This window comes from Mastigoproctus giganteus, chromosome 12, assembly GCF_048544385.1.
Source record: "Mastigoproctus giganteus isolate SK-2022 chromosome 12, ASM4854438v1, whole genome shotgun sequence".
In the NCBI taxonomy this organism is placed as follows: Eukaryota; Metazoa; Arthropoda; class Arachnida; order Uropygi; family Thelyphonidae; genus Mastigoproctus; species Mastigoproctus giganteus.
In genome coordinates, this window is record NC_143586.1 from 80,967,083 (window position 1) to 80,984,686 (window position 17,604).

A 17,604-nucleotide genomic window follows, 5' to 3' on the forward strand; every position below is an offset into this window, starting at 1 on the left:
GCTGTACACAAGCTCATATGCTTGCTTTCTTGCATCACATGCCTCGTTTCTACTACTACTGTATTCATCTTTATAAAAGCAAAAACCTTTCTCTTTACCCTTGATCACCGCTGATAATCAGATCAAGAGTATTACTTCCCCCCCCCCCCAGTTGCCTCTCTAACATGCTGCTGTAGAAAAGTCATCCAATAAATCAGCAAATTCTTGCTACTATGTGAGTGACCAACCCACAAGTTCCAGTCAATATCTGGAGGACACCTCCGTAGCCAAGTGAGCAGGAGCAGCAGTGCATAGCACACGCTTCTTGATTAAACCGGGGTTCGAGCCCGTGACCACCAAATACGGAGGATGCGGAAAGGTCAGGGAATGACCACTGCATATCCCCGGAGCAATATGGCCTTAGTTGCTAATGCTCCTAAAAACCAAATAACAAACAAACAAACAAACAATATCTGGAAAGTTAAAATCTCCAGTTTTAAGACATTCTGATTTACTGGCCCACTCTATTTCCCTGTGCGGCTTTTTGTTGTACTAATCAATGTTATTAGGCCTATAACACACTCCTACTCTCAATGTTACACTGGCCACACATGTTAACTGGATACATTGCCTTAGATTTTGTGCTTATTAACTAAGTTCATAATCCCTTTTCCTCTGCTGTCCTGTCTGTCCTTTCTTCTGAGATTTGTTCATTTAGGTGGTATCTTTTTGAGTGTTGTTGTTATTGTTATTTGGTTTTTAGGAGCATTAGCAACTAAGGCCATATTGCTCCAGGGATATGCGGCAGTCATTCCCTGACCTTTCTGCATCCTCCGTATTTGGTGGTCACGGGCTTGAACCCCAGTTTAATCAAGAAGTGTGTGCTGTGCTCTGTTGCTCCTGCCCACCTGGCTACGGAGGCACCCTTTCTGAGTGTATAATGAAAAGAGGTGCATGAGTGAGTGATTGTTGTCTGCTGTTACCTTTTAGTCTGCCCATAAATGGAAGTATTAGCATTAGTTGAGGCATATGATGCAAGAAAGCAAGCTTATACAGATTCAGCCAAAAAAAGAAAAGAAAAAAACCCTTCCCATTTCAACCATCCAATTCAGTCATTCCAAATGTTTGTCTAATTCAGCCGTAAATTTATTTAAGCTATCAACTTTCAAAACAGCAGATGGAAGTCTGTTCCAGCAATCAACTACCAGCTGGCTAAAGGCAAACTTCCACACATCTATTCTTTCCTCACTTTGAATCTATGCCCCCTCAGGTTCTTAATCTGAGCAAGCGGTTGTATCCCGCCACTCCTCTGTTCATCTCACCAATATTGTTGCCCTTCTCTGTACTTGTTCTAGCAACTCTACATCCTTCCTAAAATGAGGCCTCCAGACCTGTACACAGTACACAAGGTGTGGCCTGACCATTGCCTTATACAAAGGGATAATCACCTCATTGTCTCTGCTGACAAAATTCCTATATATCATTGACAAAACTCCATGACCTGCTCTGGCATCCTGTCTGCATTGCTCAGAAAACTTCATATCTGACTGCACAATTACCCTCAGATCTTTTTCATTCTCCATCTCCCTGAGTGTAGTACCACACAGTTGGTACATTTCTCTTGAGTTGCTGTTACCCACATGGAGTACTTTGCATTTGTCAATGTTAAACTTCAGTTGCCACTTCCTCAGCCCATCTGCGTAACTTTTCTAGATCCTGTTGTAGTAGCATACTGTCTTTACTGTAATTAACAACCCTGCCAACATTTGTATTATCTGTAAACTTGGACATTAAGCCTGATATACCTTCATTGATATCATTGATAAATACAGGTAGTTCTTCACTTTACGAGTTAATTTGTTCCTAGCGCACTTGTAAAGCGAAAACTCATAAAGCGGGAATTAAATCCCATAGACATGTTAAAAATATGGGTTACGTTCTCAACAATGAACTTAGTTAGCTAATTCGTTAATGTTTAAACAATGATTGATTTATCCAAAGAAATTAAAACGTAGCCTGTAAAATCAAGAAAATTATAATAATAAAGAAATTATTTACGACTTACAAATTTTAAAAAATGGTTATTCTTCATCATCGACTAAATGCACACTCGCCGATAGCTTGGCACTCATTAGATTGTTGCACAAGGAGTCATCTTCTTCAGAAATGCTTCAAGAGGCGTTTGTTTCCAAGATAATCTATTTTCTTTATAAATTTCAATAGATGCATAAGCATTTTTTAATGGAACGCACAAATTGCAACTAACATGATTTACGCGGAGTAACAAGTTTACAAAGCTTAAGGCCCTGGGTGCCAAGCGATTATTAGTGTAACCAAGCGATCTATATATTGTGTGTGCAAAGCAAATCGTTTTATTTAGGTTTTAAATACAATTTTCTTTATTTATTTGTATTGCGAAACTTTATTTGTATTGCGAAATTTATTTGCATTACAAAAAGTAGTCACAGTTCCAGGAAGTAAATTCACCTTTCTGTTTCTTGTTAATCTTACTAACCAAATTAACACAGCCACTTGGTTGCCCTTGTGGCACTGCTCCTGCCTCCCCGTGGCAGGGCCAGTAACCTGGAAAGAAAAGCTATCTTTCCGGGGCTAAAAGGAGCAAAATGATCTCTCCTACAGGACATAGGGATCCTAATATGGCTACTCATGATATAGAAGACTCTAACTCATGCAGTGCTAAACATCAAAAAACTGACAGTGTACAAAGAAGGCATCCAATGCACCTTGTATTGCATTCGACTCAAGAACAGTCTCTAGGTAGTCTCTCACCTTTTAAAATTCAGAAATACCTAGAAAATCTAATAGGATCTCTGAAAACAACTAAGCGTCTGAGATCGGGCGACTTGCTCGTTGAGGTCTCAGACGAACGGCAATCACAACGGCTCCAAAAACTAACATTCTTTGGAGGATTATCGATTATTGTCTCCCCTCATGCTACTCTAAACACCTCCAGGGGTGTGATAGGTGAGTGGCATCTCATAAATCTCTCAGAAGAAGAGTTGAAAAATGAATTACAAGACCAGGGAATTGTGCATGTAAAGTGCATATACACAAAACGAGACAATGCTCTAGTTCCAACTCAGAATATAATACTAACATTTGATAGCGCCAAACCTCCAACATCCATCAAAGCAAGCTATCTGAATTATCAGATAAAATTGTACATTCCTAACCCAACACGTTGTTTTAAATGCCAAAAATTTGTGCATTCCCAAAACGTGTGTAGAGGTTCAGCTGCTTGTGCTAATTGCGGTTCACGCGAGCACAATCACTCTGACTGCAAAGCAGAGCAGCACAAATTCTCAAATTGTAATGGCCCAAATACTACCTACTCCAGAGATTGGCCCCTATGGAAAAAGGAAAAAAAACATTCAACGGGTCAAAGCCGAAAAAAACATCTCGTACCAAGAAGCTAAAAAATCTGTACAGGCTCAATTTAACACTCGACCCAGCTTCGCTGAAGTAGTCCAAAAGCCAACTGCGGTAACCAGTACTGTGCAAAGAACAATAACGACTGGTACTCAAACTAAGGTAACGTTTCCCCCAGACAGATCAATGTCAGATTGTGCTCGGTCAGTTTTGGAAGCTGTGCCCCTTTCTGGTAAACCATGTAAATCAAACAAGGCTGTTAACATACCAATCACTGTTCAGCATACTACCAATACCCCAGTGTACTCAAAAAGTGGTGATAGAAATGGAAGGAAACACTGACTGCGAAGAACCCGTTCTCGACCTCTTCGCAGAAGAAGAGATGGAAACAGGAAGACTGTACTTCCCGAAAAGAAAATCTGGTCAGCATAAGCCAACAGTACCTTGGACAGAAACTGAGGACCACACTTCACCCAAATAATGCCCAGTTTTCTTCAATGGAATTGTAGAGGATATCGCTCCAACCTTGATGACATTCAGGATCCCCTTCTCCAGTATAGCCCAGTTACCTTTTGCCTCCAAGAAACTAACTTAACAGCTTCTGTTACTACCTCACTTAAACATCATGTTATCTACAGAAAAGATCGAGTCTCTCATGTAAGCAATTCGGCTCATGGAGGAGTTGCACTTGTAGTCAGCTCCAATATCCCTTCCCATTGGAAAAATTAATGTTACAAACAAATCTAGAAGCAGTAGCTGCTTGAATATCCTTTCGTTTTTCTTTTGCCAATGTCTCCTTATATCTTTCCCCTAACCAAGACATTTCTTATGATCTTGAAACTGTTGTATCTCGTCTCCCTCCTCCCTTTTGCATCATGGGAGATTTTACTGCACATAATCCTCTATGGGATGATAGAATACATGATAAACGAGGAAAAATACTAGAAAAGCTTTTAGATAAATTTAATCTGACACTACTTACCCACTTATTTTCATCTACCTTCTGGGTCAAGCTCAGCAGTTGATCTCTCCATATGCTCACCAGTCCTTTTTCCGCTGTTTGACTGGTTTGTTCATGACAGTCTACTGGGTAGTGACCATTATCCAATAGTCTGTCATATAGAATCAAATTCACCACCTTGTCATAATCAGACAGCCAAGTGGAACTTTGCAAAAGCTGATTGGGTAAAATATAGGCAACTAGCCATCCTGCAAAAAACAGCTGTTTCAAATGTGTCAATAAATAATACTGTTGATTATGTAACAAATCAAATATTGTTGGCCACCGAAGCAGCAATACCAAGAGTGTCCACAAGGCATAGAATAAGATCAAAACCCTGGGGGAACAATGAATGCAATCAAGCCAAAGGAGAGAAAAATAAAGCCTGGAATAAATTTCGCAAAATCCCTACTGCTGCTAATCTAGTACACTTTAAGAAAGCCAGAGCCAATGCTAGACACATTCAGTGTGCAAGTAAAAGAGAGTCGTGGAAACGCTTTGCTTCATCTATTATGCCGTCCACCAAAACACAAACCATCTGGAAAGATATTAGAAAAATGTATAAGAAATATCCTCCTTCACATCTATCAATACTGAATGTAAACGGGAATGATGTTTCACTACCTCAAGACAGCTATCACTCTCGGAGAATCCTTTGCTCAAACCTCTGCCATATCCTCATACTCACCAAACTTTCAGAAATTAAAGTCCCTTGCTGAAACAACTGCAAGGAGCTCTTAATAAGATTACAATGTGGGCTACAGATAACAGGTTTCGCATATCACCTGAAAAAACTGTTGCAGTTCATTTCTGTAGAAGACGTAATCTCCACCCTGACCCACTTCTAAAGCTGGGGAACCACGATATACCTGTTGTGCCTACCATTCGATTCCTTGGGTTAACTTTAGATAAAAAATTGACCTTTCTTGACCATATTAAACAACTTAGAACCACCTGTTTCAAGAAATTAAACATTTTGAGAGTATTATCAGCTAAAACATGGGGTGCTGACCATCATACACTCCTTCATTTATATCATGCTATTGTAAGATCAAGGTTAGACTATGGGTCACCAGTTTACAACTCTGCTAGACCTAGCATTTTGAGGGCTTTGGACCCTATTCACCATAGTGGGCTGTGCATTGCCCTTGGAGCCTACTTAAGCCGACTGGGCCAGCCAGGTGGGTAAAGTGCCCGCCTGGCAACCCAAAGGTCGCGGATTCGATTGGATCAAAGTACTGCAAAAACCTTGGGAGGTGCATTATGGCCACAGAAGCCGATGCACCAACAACTACCAAAAAAAAAAAAAAAAAAAAAAAGGAGCCTACTGCACATCTCCCGTGCAGAGCCCATACGCTGAAGCTCACAATCCCCCACTCTCTCTCTCTCTCTCTCTCTACGAAGACAAATTTTACTGCTAAATCATGCTGTCAAAATAAAAAGCCACCCCCTGCATCCATCGTGGAAACATCTGTTTACACCAGATTGGGAGAACTTGTATGCTGTTTATCCATCAATAAATCGACCCGCTGGCATATGTCTTTGCTCGCTACTTGATAATTGGCAGCTTGACCTTTCTAAAACAGCCACCACTAGTTTCACGATTCCTCCATGGGCTTTTTGTCCTGCCACCCGTGATCTGTCCCTTCAAGAATGGAGGAAAAAGTACTCTTTCTTCACAGAATGTAAACCTTCATAACTCTCTATTTGAAAAATATGAATCTTATACCAGGATATACACAGGTGGCTCCAAAACTGATCACCATGTCGGTGCTGCTGTTGTTCTTCCATCATCTATAATCACTAATCAGTTACCTTTAGAATGCAGTATCTTTACTGCTGAACTAGTTGCCATACAAATGGCGCTAGAAACTATAAAATTGCATCATTTTACTCATAGTATTATTTTTACCGACTCTTTCAGTGCCCTTCTCGCTTTACAGCAACCAAGAAAGCATCATAACTACCTACTTGTTAATATTCAAAACTTGCTGGCTCATGTAGTTAAGAACACAAAAGCAGTAAAATTTTGTTGGGTCGTTAGCCATGTTGGCATACCTGGCAATGAGAGTGCTGACCACGCAGCCAAATCTATTGTGCAACCAATTGATGACTATCAAAATTCCTTTCACCGACTATAAAAGTCTTATAATAAAGCAAAGTATGAATTACTGGCAAACCATCTTGCAAAACCAAGAAGGCAACAAACTCCTTCACATTAAACCGAAACTCCAGTCTTGGCCATCTAGTTTCCGCTCAAACCGAAAGGAAGAAGTCACACTTGCAAGATTACGAATAAAGGAAGAAAGGAAGAAGTCACACTTGCAAGATTACGAATAGAACATGCACACCTTACTCACCTTTATCTTCTTTCTTCCTCAGACCCGCCTTCATGTCCGAACTGCCATGCTCAAATCACAGTCCAGCACATCATCGTTGACTGCCCTCTCTATAATGGAGTACCGCAAACCACCTTCTTATCAAACTATGCAGCCCAAATCACACCTATTTTGCAACAAATATTAGACAGATCTGATATTGATGCAGTTTTCACTTTCCTCAAAAGGATAAAATGCTACGACAGAATATAATACTTAAATCTCACATAATGCACATATCTCAATTTTAATAACGCCTGTTACCTCCTACCATTGTTTGACGCATAATGTCCTTTAGCTGCCATTGCGCCGTAAAACATACAACAACAACAATGAAGCTTTAAAAAAAAGGAATGAAGAGAATATTCTGAAAATTTATTTATGTTTTTTTTATGATTGAAAATTTCAGTAAAGGGGAAACACATTTCACCATAATAATGCAAAAAACCACACAATTCCTGGTATCGGTATTTTCGCAAATATCGAGTTTACTACCCGTTTATAATTGCTTGCAGTAACAGAAAAGCCCAATAAACAGGAAAGTGCAAATTGTATTTTTTTTTTTTTTTTTATGGTCGTGACCTCCAGAAATGTGCTTTAGAAAAATGTCACAAAGGTGTTCAAAATTAGTTCTTATAACAGAACATATGATAACAATGAAAGTGTAGTGCATTTTGGTGATTTGAATTGGTAACTAATACATTTTGCACTATAAAAACGACCTTTTAGACAGTTTTATAAAGAAAATTTCAATTTCTGAGATCGTGGAATGAATTACCAAAAAACAATGTGTTATTGGGTTCACATTATGATATTTTCATGATACAGTGGTTCTCTGGAACGGATTAATATCGTAAAACTGGGTACACTGTATTGTATAGCTATGTGCATGGTTTGAAATGTGGTATTTATGAATGTTTAACATTCATTTGTTGCAATTAATGTTCATATTTTAGATTTTGTTGATACTGGATACTTTGAAAAAAAAAAACTCGTAAACGCAGGAACTCGTAAAGCGAGAACTGCCTGTACACAAAACAACAAAGGGCCCAGCACCACTTGCACTGCTTCAATTGTAATGAACAGCAGCCCAGAAAGCAAGTTGCTGAGAATTTCAGGAACTGCTGGGAGTCATAAAACAAGTATCAAAATTCCTTTCACTGATTATAAAAGTCTTATAACGCCTTCCTGTCCAAACTGCCATGCTCAAATCACAGTCCAGCACATCATTGTTGACTGCCCTCTCTATAATGGAGTATGGCAGACCACCTTCTTATCAAACTATGCAGCCCAAATCACACCTACTTTGCAACAAATATTAGACGACAGATCTGATATTGATGCAGTTTTCACTTTCCTAAAAAGGATAAAATGCTACGACAGAATATAATGCATTAAATCTCACATAATGCACAAATCTCACTTTTAATAAAGCCTGTTACCTCCTACCATTGTTTGGCACATAATGGCCTATAGCTGCCATTGTGCCGTAAAACATACAACAACAACAACAACAACAACATGAAACAAGTAAATACATGAGCTGTGTTAGAGTAACTAAGAGTAAGAAAAGGTGCATGTGTACTTGCATGTACACCAATGCTAGGATTATAGTAAATAAATTTGATGAATTTGAAGTACTGGTCAAGACATCAAATGCAGATATTGTTGGGATATTAGAAATGTGGTGTCACACAGATATAAGGAATGCAGAATTGGAATTTGGGGAGTATAATGGATGGGTGAAATATGAAGGTTTTTTTGGTTTTTTTTTTTGGCTAATGCTGTATAAGCTTGCTTTCTTGTATCATATGCCTATGCTAATGCTAAATTAGCAATAATAATAATAAAGGAGTGTGTATGCCTGTTACATTCATTAGTGTGGTCTGTCAGGCCCTGTACCCTACTTGGACTGCAGTTGGGATAACCCACAACAAACCAGCTCTGCCTTGCTGATACCATGCGTCCTCTGTTTTGAGGCATGGTGTGGGAACTGCTGATGCTGGCTACAACTAGTCTGTCCGGTGTGGTATTTCATGCAGAGTTGAACTGTGTATCCACAAAGTGGGTGACGCCCCCCAAATAGAGCACTCTGTTCCTATGAATATCTTCCCCCATACACCCATCCCTTCCCCCACCTCCCATCCCAACTTTTCACCTGGTGGATCCTATCACCACAAACATTTTACTTTTCCTTAACAGTCCCCCATGTGAGGATGAGCTCCTCCCACATGGGTGCCCCTGTATCCCTTTACGTTCCTATTTCTAGGTAGACAGCATTCCTATTGTCCACCTTAATCTTCTTCATCTGTTCCCTCCCTTTTCACTGTCACCCCTTTCATGGTTTCCTCTTTGGAATTTTCCCACCCTAGGGCCCTCCCTAGCAAACTCAAGTGCAGTTCAGGAGAACTTTCTACCTGTACCACACCCAGCTGCCTCCTCAAGGCAAGGATGTGCAACATGTGGCCCCAATTAAATGCTGGAGGAACAACAGGCCTACACAACCAAACACTACACTATGCAAACTTACACTATCTCTGGCATTTGCACAATTTTTAGCTTCACAATGTATAATATGCAGTTTGTAGGGGAAACCCTGATTGCCGCTTGACAATATATACAATACACGATGTCCTTTCTGTACACATTTTACAGAAAGAACAAATGTATTCCTCCTATATTCAAATTCTGCATCCCTTATATATGAATGACACCATTTGTCTGATATTCCAACATTGTTCGCATTTGATGTCTTGACCAGTACTTCAAATTCATCAAGTTTATTTACTACGCTTCTAGTATTGGTGTATGTGCAAGTATGCGTGCACTTGTTCTTCCTCTTAGTTACCCTAACACAGCCCATGTGTTTACTTGTTCGATGATGACTTTTAGCAGTCGTGTTTCCTACATTTATTTCCAAAATGAAGCACCTAAACTCAGAGAAGTATTTTGTTACACATTCATGAATATCTGCATAAATAATACTCTTCAGTAATTACTTTAAAAGAAAGTTAGTTGCATTTATTACAGAAACAAGAAATATGTTTTATGATGTCCATTATTTATTAGTTAAAGGTTTATATATATATGATAAAATGAATGTATCACTAGATAATTTTTTATATTTTGTTTTGCATATGCATATGTACAGTGGTGCTCAAAAAATTGCATTACTTGCAGAATTCACCAAATTTCTGTGAAATTTGGCAATATGTCATATATATTTTGTAATAGCATTATCCTATTGCATCACCCATCTGTAGCAAGCTCTTTAAGATGATGTCACGTGCCATATATAATTGTACAACCCTAGCAGCAGTACAAATACAGTGCATATGTCACGAGCTCAGTTATCTGTGCTATTTCAGTGGTTAGGTTTTCGCAATTAACACTACATAGGAAAGATATTGCTGCTGTGTTGAATGCAGCAGATATTCTACATGTGAAATAGCCAAAGGATTCATTGTAATCGGTCAAGAGTGCCACATTTATTATGAAAATTATCAGAAACTGGCAGTCTAAACAGAAATAAAGGAAGTCTACATCCATGAATATCTTCTGCAGCACAGGACAGATTTCTGGACTGTTTATTATTATTATTATTAGCCATATGGTGCAAGGAAGCCTGAGGCTTATGCTGCACCAGCCAAAAAAAATTCCCCTGAGAGAGAGAGAGAGAGAGAGAGAGAGAGAGAGAGAGAGAGAGAGAGAGAGAGAGAGAGAGAGGAATCACCAAGAAAGAGAAGAATGATGATATCCAGCTCAGGACCCTGGGTGGGCTAAGCCCATACTCACCAGATGTGAGCCCCTTGAGTTGAATTTTATGTGTTCAAAACTGAAGATCCTCATCGACAGATCTCAAAACAGCATGGGAGGAGGATACAGGATTAAAGGCAAGTACTGCAACAGTGCTTTCCTTTACTCCTGTGTCCTCCTTAACAAGCAAGTAGTGCTACAGTATGTAGATGCTCATGGGCATAAATTCAAATTACAGGGAAAAAGGTTTAGACTAGATTTTAGGAAGTTTTCTTTTAGCCAGTGAGTTGTTGATTGCAGAACAGGTTGCCTTCACTTGAGGCTGACAGAATAGTTACCTATGTGAGGAGGGAAGGAAATAATTTGTATCTTCTTATCTACTCCTGGTGTATTTTTATTTATTCTTCTTTTTTTTTTTTTTTTTTTCCATCTAGTACAGCAAAAGCCTGTAACTTCTTATTATGGCTATTACTATTTTCTCACCAGGATTAGTAGCATATTTCTCAAGAAAAAGGCCACTTTTGATGCAAAAATTGAAAGTCCAGCATCCAAGAGCATGCTATTCGGTATGAGTATCGGTGGTAATATGTTATTTTCTCTGATGAATCAAAATTCAACTTGCATGGTTCAGATGGCCAGCAGACTATTAGATGAAGAAGAGGAGAAGAATTTCTTCCTGACTGTATCATCTCCATGGCGAAACATTCTTCATCTCAAATGATATTGGGCTGTATTTCACATAAAGGAATTTGTGAAAGGTACAGTGAAAGCTGAGGTGTTCAAGAACTTCTTGAGACAAAATTACTTCTCACAGTTAGAGATCACTATGGGAATGTTGACAATTGCATTTTTCAAGACAACTCGGCTCAATGTCATAGAGCCAAAAATTCAAATTACAGTGAGTTGTTGATTGCAGAACAGGTTGCCTTCACAGGTAGTTGAGGCTGACAGTTTGAATAAATTCAAAAGTCATCTGGATAGTTACCTATATTAGGAGTTTTGAAATAGTATAGTTACTTATACTATTTCATAAAATTAACAAAAGTTTTAAATTTATAAAACATTGCATGCATTCTTGCTTAAATAAATGTAATTTATCTCACTGCCCTTACTGGCCACAGGTGCAAAAATGGTTGAAGGATAAATAAATTTGAACAGTAACATGCCCTTAGGACAGTCCAGACCTCAATCCAGTTGAAAATTCTTAGAACAAAATTGGTATTTCAGTAATTCAAAGGAAACCAAAAACACTTACAGAGCTGCAGGCGACATTAATCCGTGTTTGGTATCAACAGATTTCCCAGGAATACGAACCTTATCCTTTTGAACCCATCACGATGTGCAGCAGTCATCAAAACAAGGGATGGGCCAACGAAATATTAGTGTCTCATTTTGTTGTGTTTTTTGGTTACATAGCTAGTATATGCAAAGTAATGAAAAATTCACTGCTTTCATAGAATTTTTGTTATTATATGAACCATAAGTAATATACTGTTATTTTATAGAAAAGTGCTTATTTCATAGTATATTTATTCATTAGGCATAAAAATAAATTTAAAATTTTCTACAGTTAATAGTTTCATATGTGTATTGTTATTACTTATGTTCTTTCAGCCACTTCTGAAAAATGAGCTGCAATTTTAAGACAAACAACCTAAAAAATGAGGTGACCCAATTTTTTTGAGCAACACTGTAATATGGTTCAGTTAGAAATAAAATTATTTCCATTTGTCTTTTAATATTGATTGATACTACATTGTAAACAAGAAAGTGTTAAACATTTTTTTTATATATGATTTATTAATTTTTCAGTAACATACAATTCAGAGACTAAAATTTATGAATGTATACATGTTTTTTTGTCAAGCAAATCCACCACAACTTCATCCTTTTCAGTTTGGTGATGGTATACCCCATGATCAGGAATTTCTGATAACAACGCTTGATGGGCCTACAGTAACTTACCATGTGTGGCATAAGAGACAGAAAATTGAAGTAAGTATCTGTAAATAATAGCTGTTATTTCAGGAAAATTATACATAGCATTAGCATTAGCATTAGTAGAGGCATTTGATGCAAGAAAGCAAGCTTATGCAGCATCAGCCAAAAAAAAAAAAAAAAAAAACCCACTTCCACTTCACCCCTCTGTTCGTTCAAAATACCTGTCCAGCTGAGCCTTAAACTTATTTAGGCTATCAACCTCCACCACAAGGGATGGCAGTCTGTTCCACCAACCAACCACCCGCTGGCTAAAGGCAAATTTCCGCACGTCTATCCTACATCTGTCTTTCCTCAATTTGAATTTATGCCCTCTCAGATGATTTTTCTGAGCTAGAGGAAGAATCCCATCAGCATTGAGCATGCTTAAACCATTCAAGGCTTTATACACCTCTATCAGATCACCTCGCTGGTGCCTAGTCTCCAGACACTGTAATTTGCAAAACTTAAGCCTTTCTTCGTAAGAGCACCCCTTTGTTCCATTCACTAATCTTGTTGCCCTTCTCTGTACTCGTTCCAGCAGCTCTACATCCTTCTTGAAATGAGGCCTCCAGACCTGTATACAGTACTCTAGGTGTGGCCTGACCATTGCCTTATACAATGGAATAATCACCTCCTTATCCCTGCTGGAAAAATTCCTGTATATCATTGACAATACTCCATGAGCTACTCTTGCAGCCCGTCTGCACTGCTCAGAGAACTTCATATCGCCTGCACAATCACCCCCAAGTCCCTTTCATTCTCTACCACTGTCAGTGTAGTACCACAGAGTTGATACGTTGCCCTGGGGTTGCTGTTTCCCATGTGTAGTACTTTACATTTGTCAATGTTAAACTTCATTTGCCACCTCTCAGCTCATCTGCTCAACCTTTCCAGATCCTGTTGCAGCAGCATAGTGTCAGTAGTGTCCTTGACAACCCTGCCAACCTTTGTATCATCTGCAAACTTGGACATTAAGCTTGATATACCATCATCAATATCATTTATAAATACAGAAAACAATAATGGACCCAACACTGAGCCCTAGGGACTCCACTAATAACATTAGTCCACGATGAGCATAACTTCAATAATTTTCTGGATCTGTGTTTGGACTCCTCAAGTTCTCAGCTGAGTCTACTCCTATGTGTGGCTGAATTGCAGTATTACTAAGAGCAAAGGTTGCATCTCGCAGAAGGTGCTTACTCCTGGTGATTCTGTTATCAAGGAAATACTTTATTTCCCATTTCCTTGATGGTGGAGTCACTGAGGTTATCTTTCAAGAAGGCAAAAGGTATTTTGCCTTCTTGAAATCAAAAGGTATTTTGCCTTCTTGAAATCAAAAGGTATTTTGCCTTCTTGAAATATGCAATCTGAAGCTTTATTTCATAGTTATGAGGTGCTTTTGAGAGGCTGTGTGTTAAGGCTGAATTTGAAAATGTCTGAAATGTTACCCAGGTCTGATAGGAGAGTATTGAAAATTTCCTTGTCAGTTGAGACAAGGTGCTTATCTTGAATAGAAGGGATGCAAGAATATTTGCTGATATTATTGAGGCACAGTTAGGTGGTTTGGTAAACTGATAGTTTGTCATGGTGGGGGGGGTAGATAGATGAGTAAACCTCTATCAGATAGTAGAGAGAGAATTGATTTTTTGCATTGCTTCTATTGGGACCAATAGAAGCAATGCAACCTGGAAAGTGGAGAGAAAGGGGTCCTTGTGGAACATGCAATTTAGAATTACTAGCTGATGATGAAACTCCCATTAAAAAAATAGTTATAATCTGTAATATATATAGACGGAACTCAATCACAATTAAATCGGGAACAGAAATATCGAATTGGAAACCAATAAATTGTGGCTTCCAACAAGGTCGCCCCTATCTCCACTTCTTTTCAACATATTCACATAAAATATTCACATTCACATAAAAAAAAAAAAAAAAAATATACATCGATGCCATTGTCCGACACTGGAGGCTAACAATCCACGGAAGTATTACATTACAAAATGGTACTATATACTAATGGCCAATAATGAAGATGAGTTACAATACTCAATACCCATCTAAATCTTACTGCAAAAAAATTTAACATGGAAATATGAACTGCAAAAACAAACTTCGTGGCTTTTCAAGGAAAGGTTCCTGTCTGAAGTAAAATTCTTGTTGGTAATACAATTCTTGAACAGGCAAATTGAATTCCTTGGCTACAGCCTGACTTATGAAAAAAGAAATCAATATTAGTAACAAAATTCAACACTATAACAGAGCACATAGAATAGTCAATCAAGTGCCATTACTAATGGCCTTGCACAGATTGTTCATTTACCTACAAGAATACCGGACAATCCTAATCATACAGCCAATACGCTTGATCTTTTTCTCACAAACAACAATTCTAAGTATGTGGTCGAAGTGAGAGGTCCTTTAGGCACTTCAGATCACAACTTGGTGATTGTCTCTTCTCCAATTGAACCTTTATCTCATGGCTATTCCCAACCTCGTGTTGTTTGGCATTACAAGAATGCAAAATGGGATGACCTGCGAGACTTCTTTTCCTTGGTCGGATTACTGTTTCAAAACTTCTGATGTCAACGTTTGCTCATATCGTGTCAGTGAAATTATTCTTGCAGGAATGGAATCCTTTATCCCAAACTCCACTTTAAAATCTCGTCCTTTATCTAAACCTAGGTTTTCCAATAAATGTGCTAAGGCTGTTCAAGAGAAGAATGTTGCATATCATAATTGGCTTGTTTCTAATTCTCCAATTTCATTTTCTGCATACACCAAAGCTCGCAACAATTGTAAAGCAGTTATTAATCAATCAAAACTAGAGTTTGAACAGGCAAAAAGTAGAAAACTTGCTTCTTGCCCTAATGGTAGCCGAGCATTCTGGTCTCTTGCCAAAGCTATTGGCCGCAACTTTTGCCCATCTCTGCTCCCACCTCTGTCCAAACCAGATGGTTCTGTTGTCACTTCAGCCAAGGATAAAGCTGACCTGCTAGCATCCCATTTTTCTTCCAACTCATGTATTAATGATCTTGGTAAAACAATTCCCACCATTCCCAACACGCTCCATTCAATGCCCCCTGTGGTCTTCCGTCAAAAGGATGTCAGAAGGATTTTGACGAATCTTGATGCTAAGAAAGCTCCAGGTCCTGATGGTATTTCTCGACTTGTTCTCAAAACCTGTGCTCCTGAACTTACTCCTATTCTTTGCCGCCTTTTTTCACTTTCTTATTCCAAAAGTGTTTTTCCTTCTGCTTGGAAATTTGCTCATATCCAGCCAGTTCCTAAGGTTTGGTGAAACACAAGTAGTTGCTCTTGACATCTCAAAGGCTTTCGATCGTATTTGGCATAAAGGTCTTCTAAACAAGCTTCCATCTTATAGTTTGCCAACTGTTTTTAGTAATTGGTTATCCAGTTTTCTCTCTGGTTGCTCACTGAGGGTGATGGTAGATGGCTCTCTGTCTTCTAACTTCTCCACTAATGGCGGTGTCCCCCAAGGTTCAGTTCTTTCCCCCACTCTTTTCCTCTTGTATATTAATGACCTTCTTCCATTGACTGGAAATCCTATCCATAGTTTTGCCGATGATAGCACATTGCATTCCACTTTCCATTTTGAGAAACCTTGTCCTTCTCAATCAGCTTCAACTTCTCGAAAATCTGCTACCAATTCCTTAAATGCCAATCTTCAGGTAATTCTCCAGTGGGGCAAAGACAACTTAGTTGATTTCAACCCTTCTAAAACTCAGTCTTGTCTTATATCTCGCAAAAAGGATTCTTCTGCTCCTATGCTTATTTTTAGTGACACTCCGATTTCTAGGCAAAATGATATATCTCTTTTGGGGATTACCGTGACTTCTAATCTCTCTTGGCACAAGCACATTACAAATATTGCTTCCTCTGCATCTAAAAAACTTGGTTTTCTCTTTCGCTCTCGCGTTACTTTTTTTCCAAACAGCTGCTCACTCTGTATAAATTGCAAATCCAACCTGCCACGGAATATTGTTCCCACGTCTGGGGTGGTGCCCCCAAAACCTCTCTCAGGATTCTCGATTCTATTCAGAAGAGGGCAGTTAGGTTAATTAATGATTCATCTTTAACAAAGTCCTCCACTCGCTGTCTCATAGACGTATTGTTTCTGCTGCATGCCTCTTCTACAGATACTTCCATGGGCACTGTTCTTCTGAATTTGCTTCTATAATTCCCACTCTCTCTTTCAAAACAGTCCGAACTCGTGCCGCCACCAGCCAACATCCATTTACTGTCCAACTGCAAACTCACAGAACCAACTTTTCATCTTCCTCGTTTATTCATTCAACTGCCGTTTTCTGGAACAACCTTCCTTCATACGTATTTCCTGAAAATTACAGTCTACAGAAGTTCAAGTCCAATGTCAACAAATATCTTCTTTCGTCTTCTCAACCTCCAGCCCAAGCACTATATCAATTCGGCCCTGGAAAGATTGTGCAAGGCTCAAGGGGTACAATTTTTTTCAGCCTGGTCTGTACTTGTTAACAGGAGAGACTGCTTCTACAGGGATGGGATACACTTAAATAGAAAGGGTGCAAGAATGTTTGCTCATGCTATCGAGGCAGTGTTAGGTGGGTCGGAAAATTGCTAGATTGGGGGGATACAAGGACTAATAGATTAACAGTAGCCACTGGCAGAGGTGAAAGTGATTCTTGCACTGCTTCTATTGGAATGAGCAGCAGCCTGGAAAATAAGATGCAGGATATTTCAGAGACTGCTGGGGATCATTGGGGTACAAGTAAACACATGGGTTGTGTTAGGGTAGCTAAGAAAGAGAACAGGTGCATGTATACTTGCGTGTACACCAATGCTAGGAGTTTAGTAAATAAATTTGATGAATTTGAGGTATTGCTCACAACATCAAAGGCAGATATTGTTGGGATTTCAGAGACGTGGTGTCACACAGATATAAGGAATGCAGAACTGGAATATGGGGAGTACAATGTCTACAGAAAGGGTGCAAGACAGGATAGGAACGGAGAAGAGGTTATGCTATTAGTTAAGAAATACATAAAATCCAAGGAAGTGAAGCCAGTCGACATCGCTGGACAGTGCAGTGTCGAATCAGTTTGGTGTGACATAAGCATT

At 38.9% G+C, this 17,604-nt stretch overlaps 1 protein-coding gene across 2 annotated transcripts in view; it reads left to right on the plus strand.

The window, feature by feature from the left end:
* Positions 1-17,604, plus strand: part of Vps13B (vacuolar protein sorting 13B) — a 965,007-nt gene that overhangs the window by 551,572 nt on the left and 395,831 nt on the right. For both annotated transcript variants that reach the window (XM_090386413.1, XM_090386414.1), the window contains exon 29: positions 12,371-12,498. In XM_090386413.1, coding sequence (XP_090242539.1) covers positions 12,371-12,498 — 128 coding nt within the window. The remainder of the gene's footprint in view (positions 1-12,370; positions 12,499-17,604) is intronic.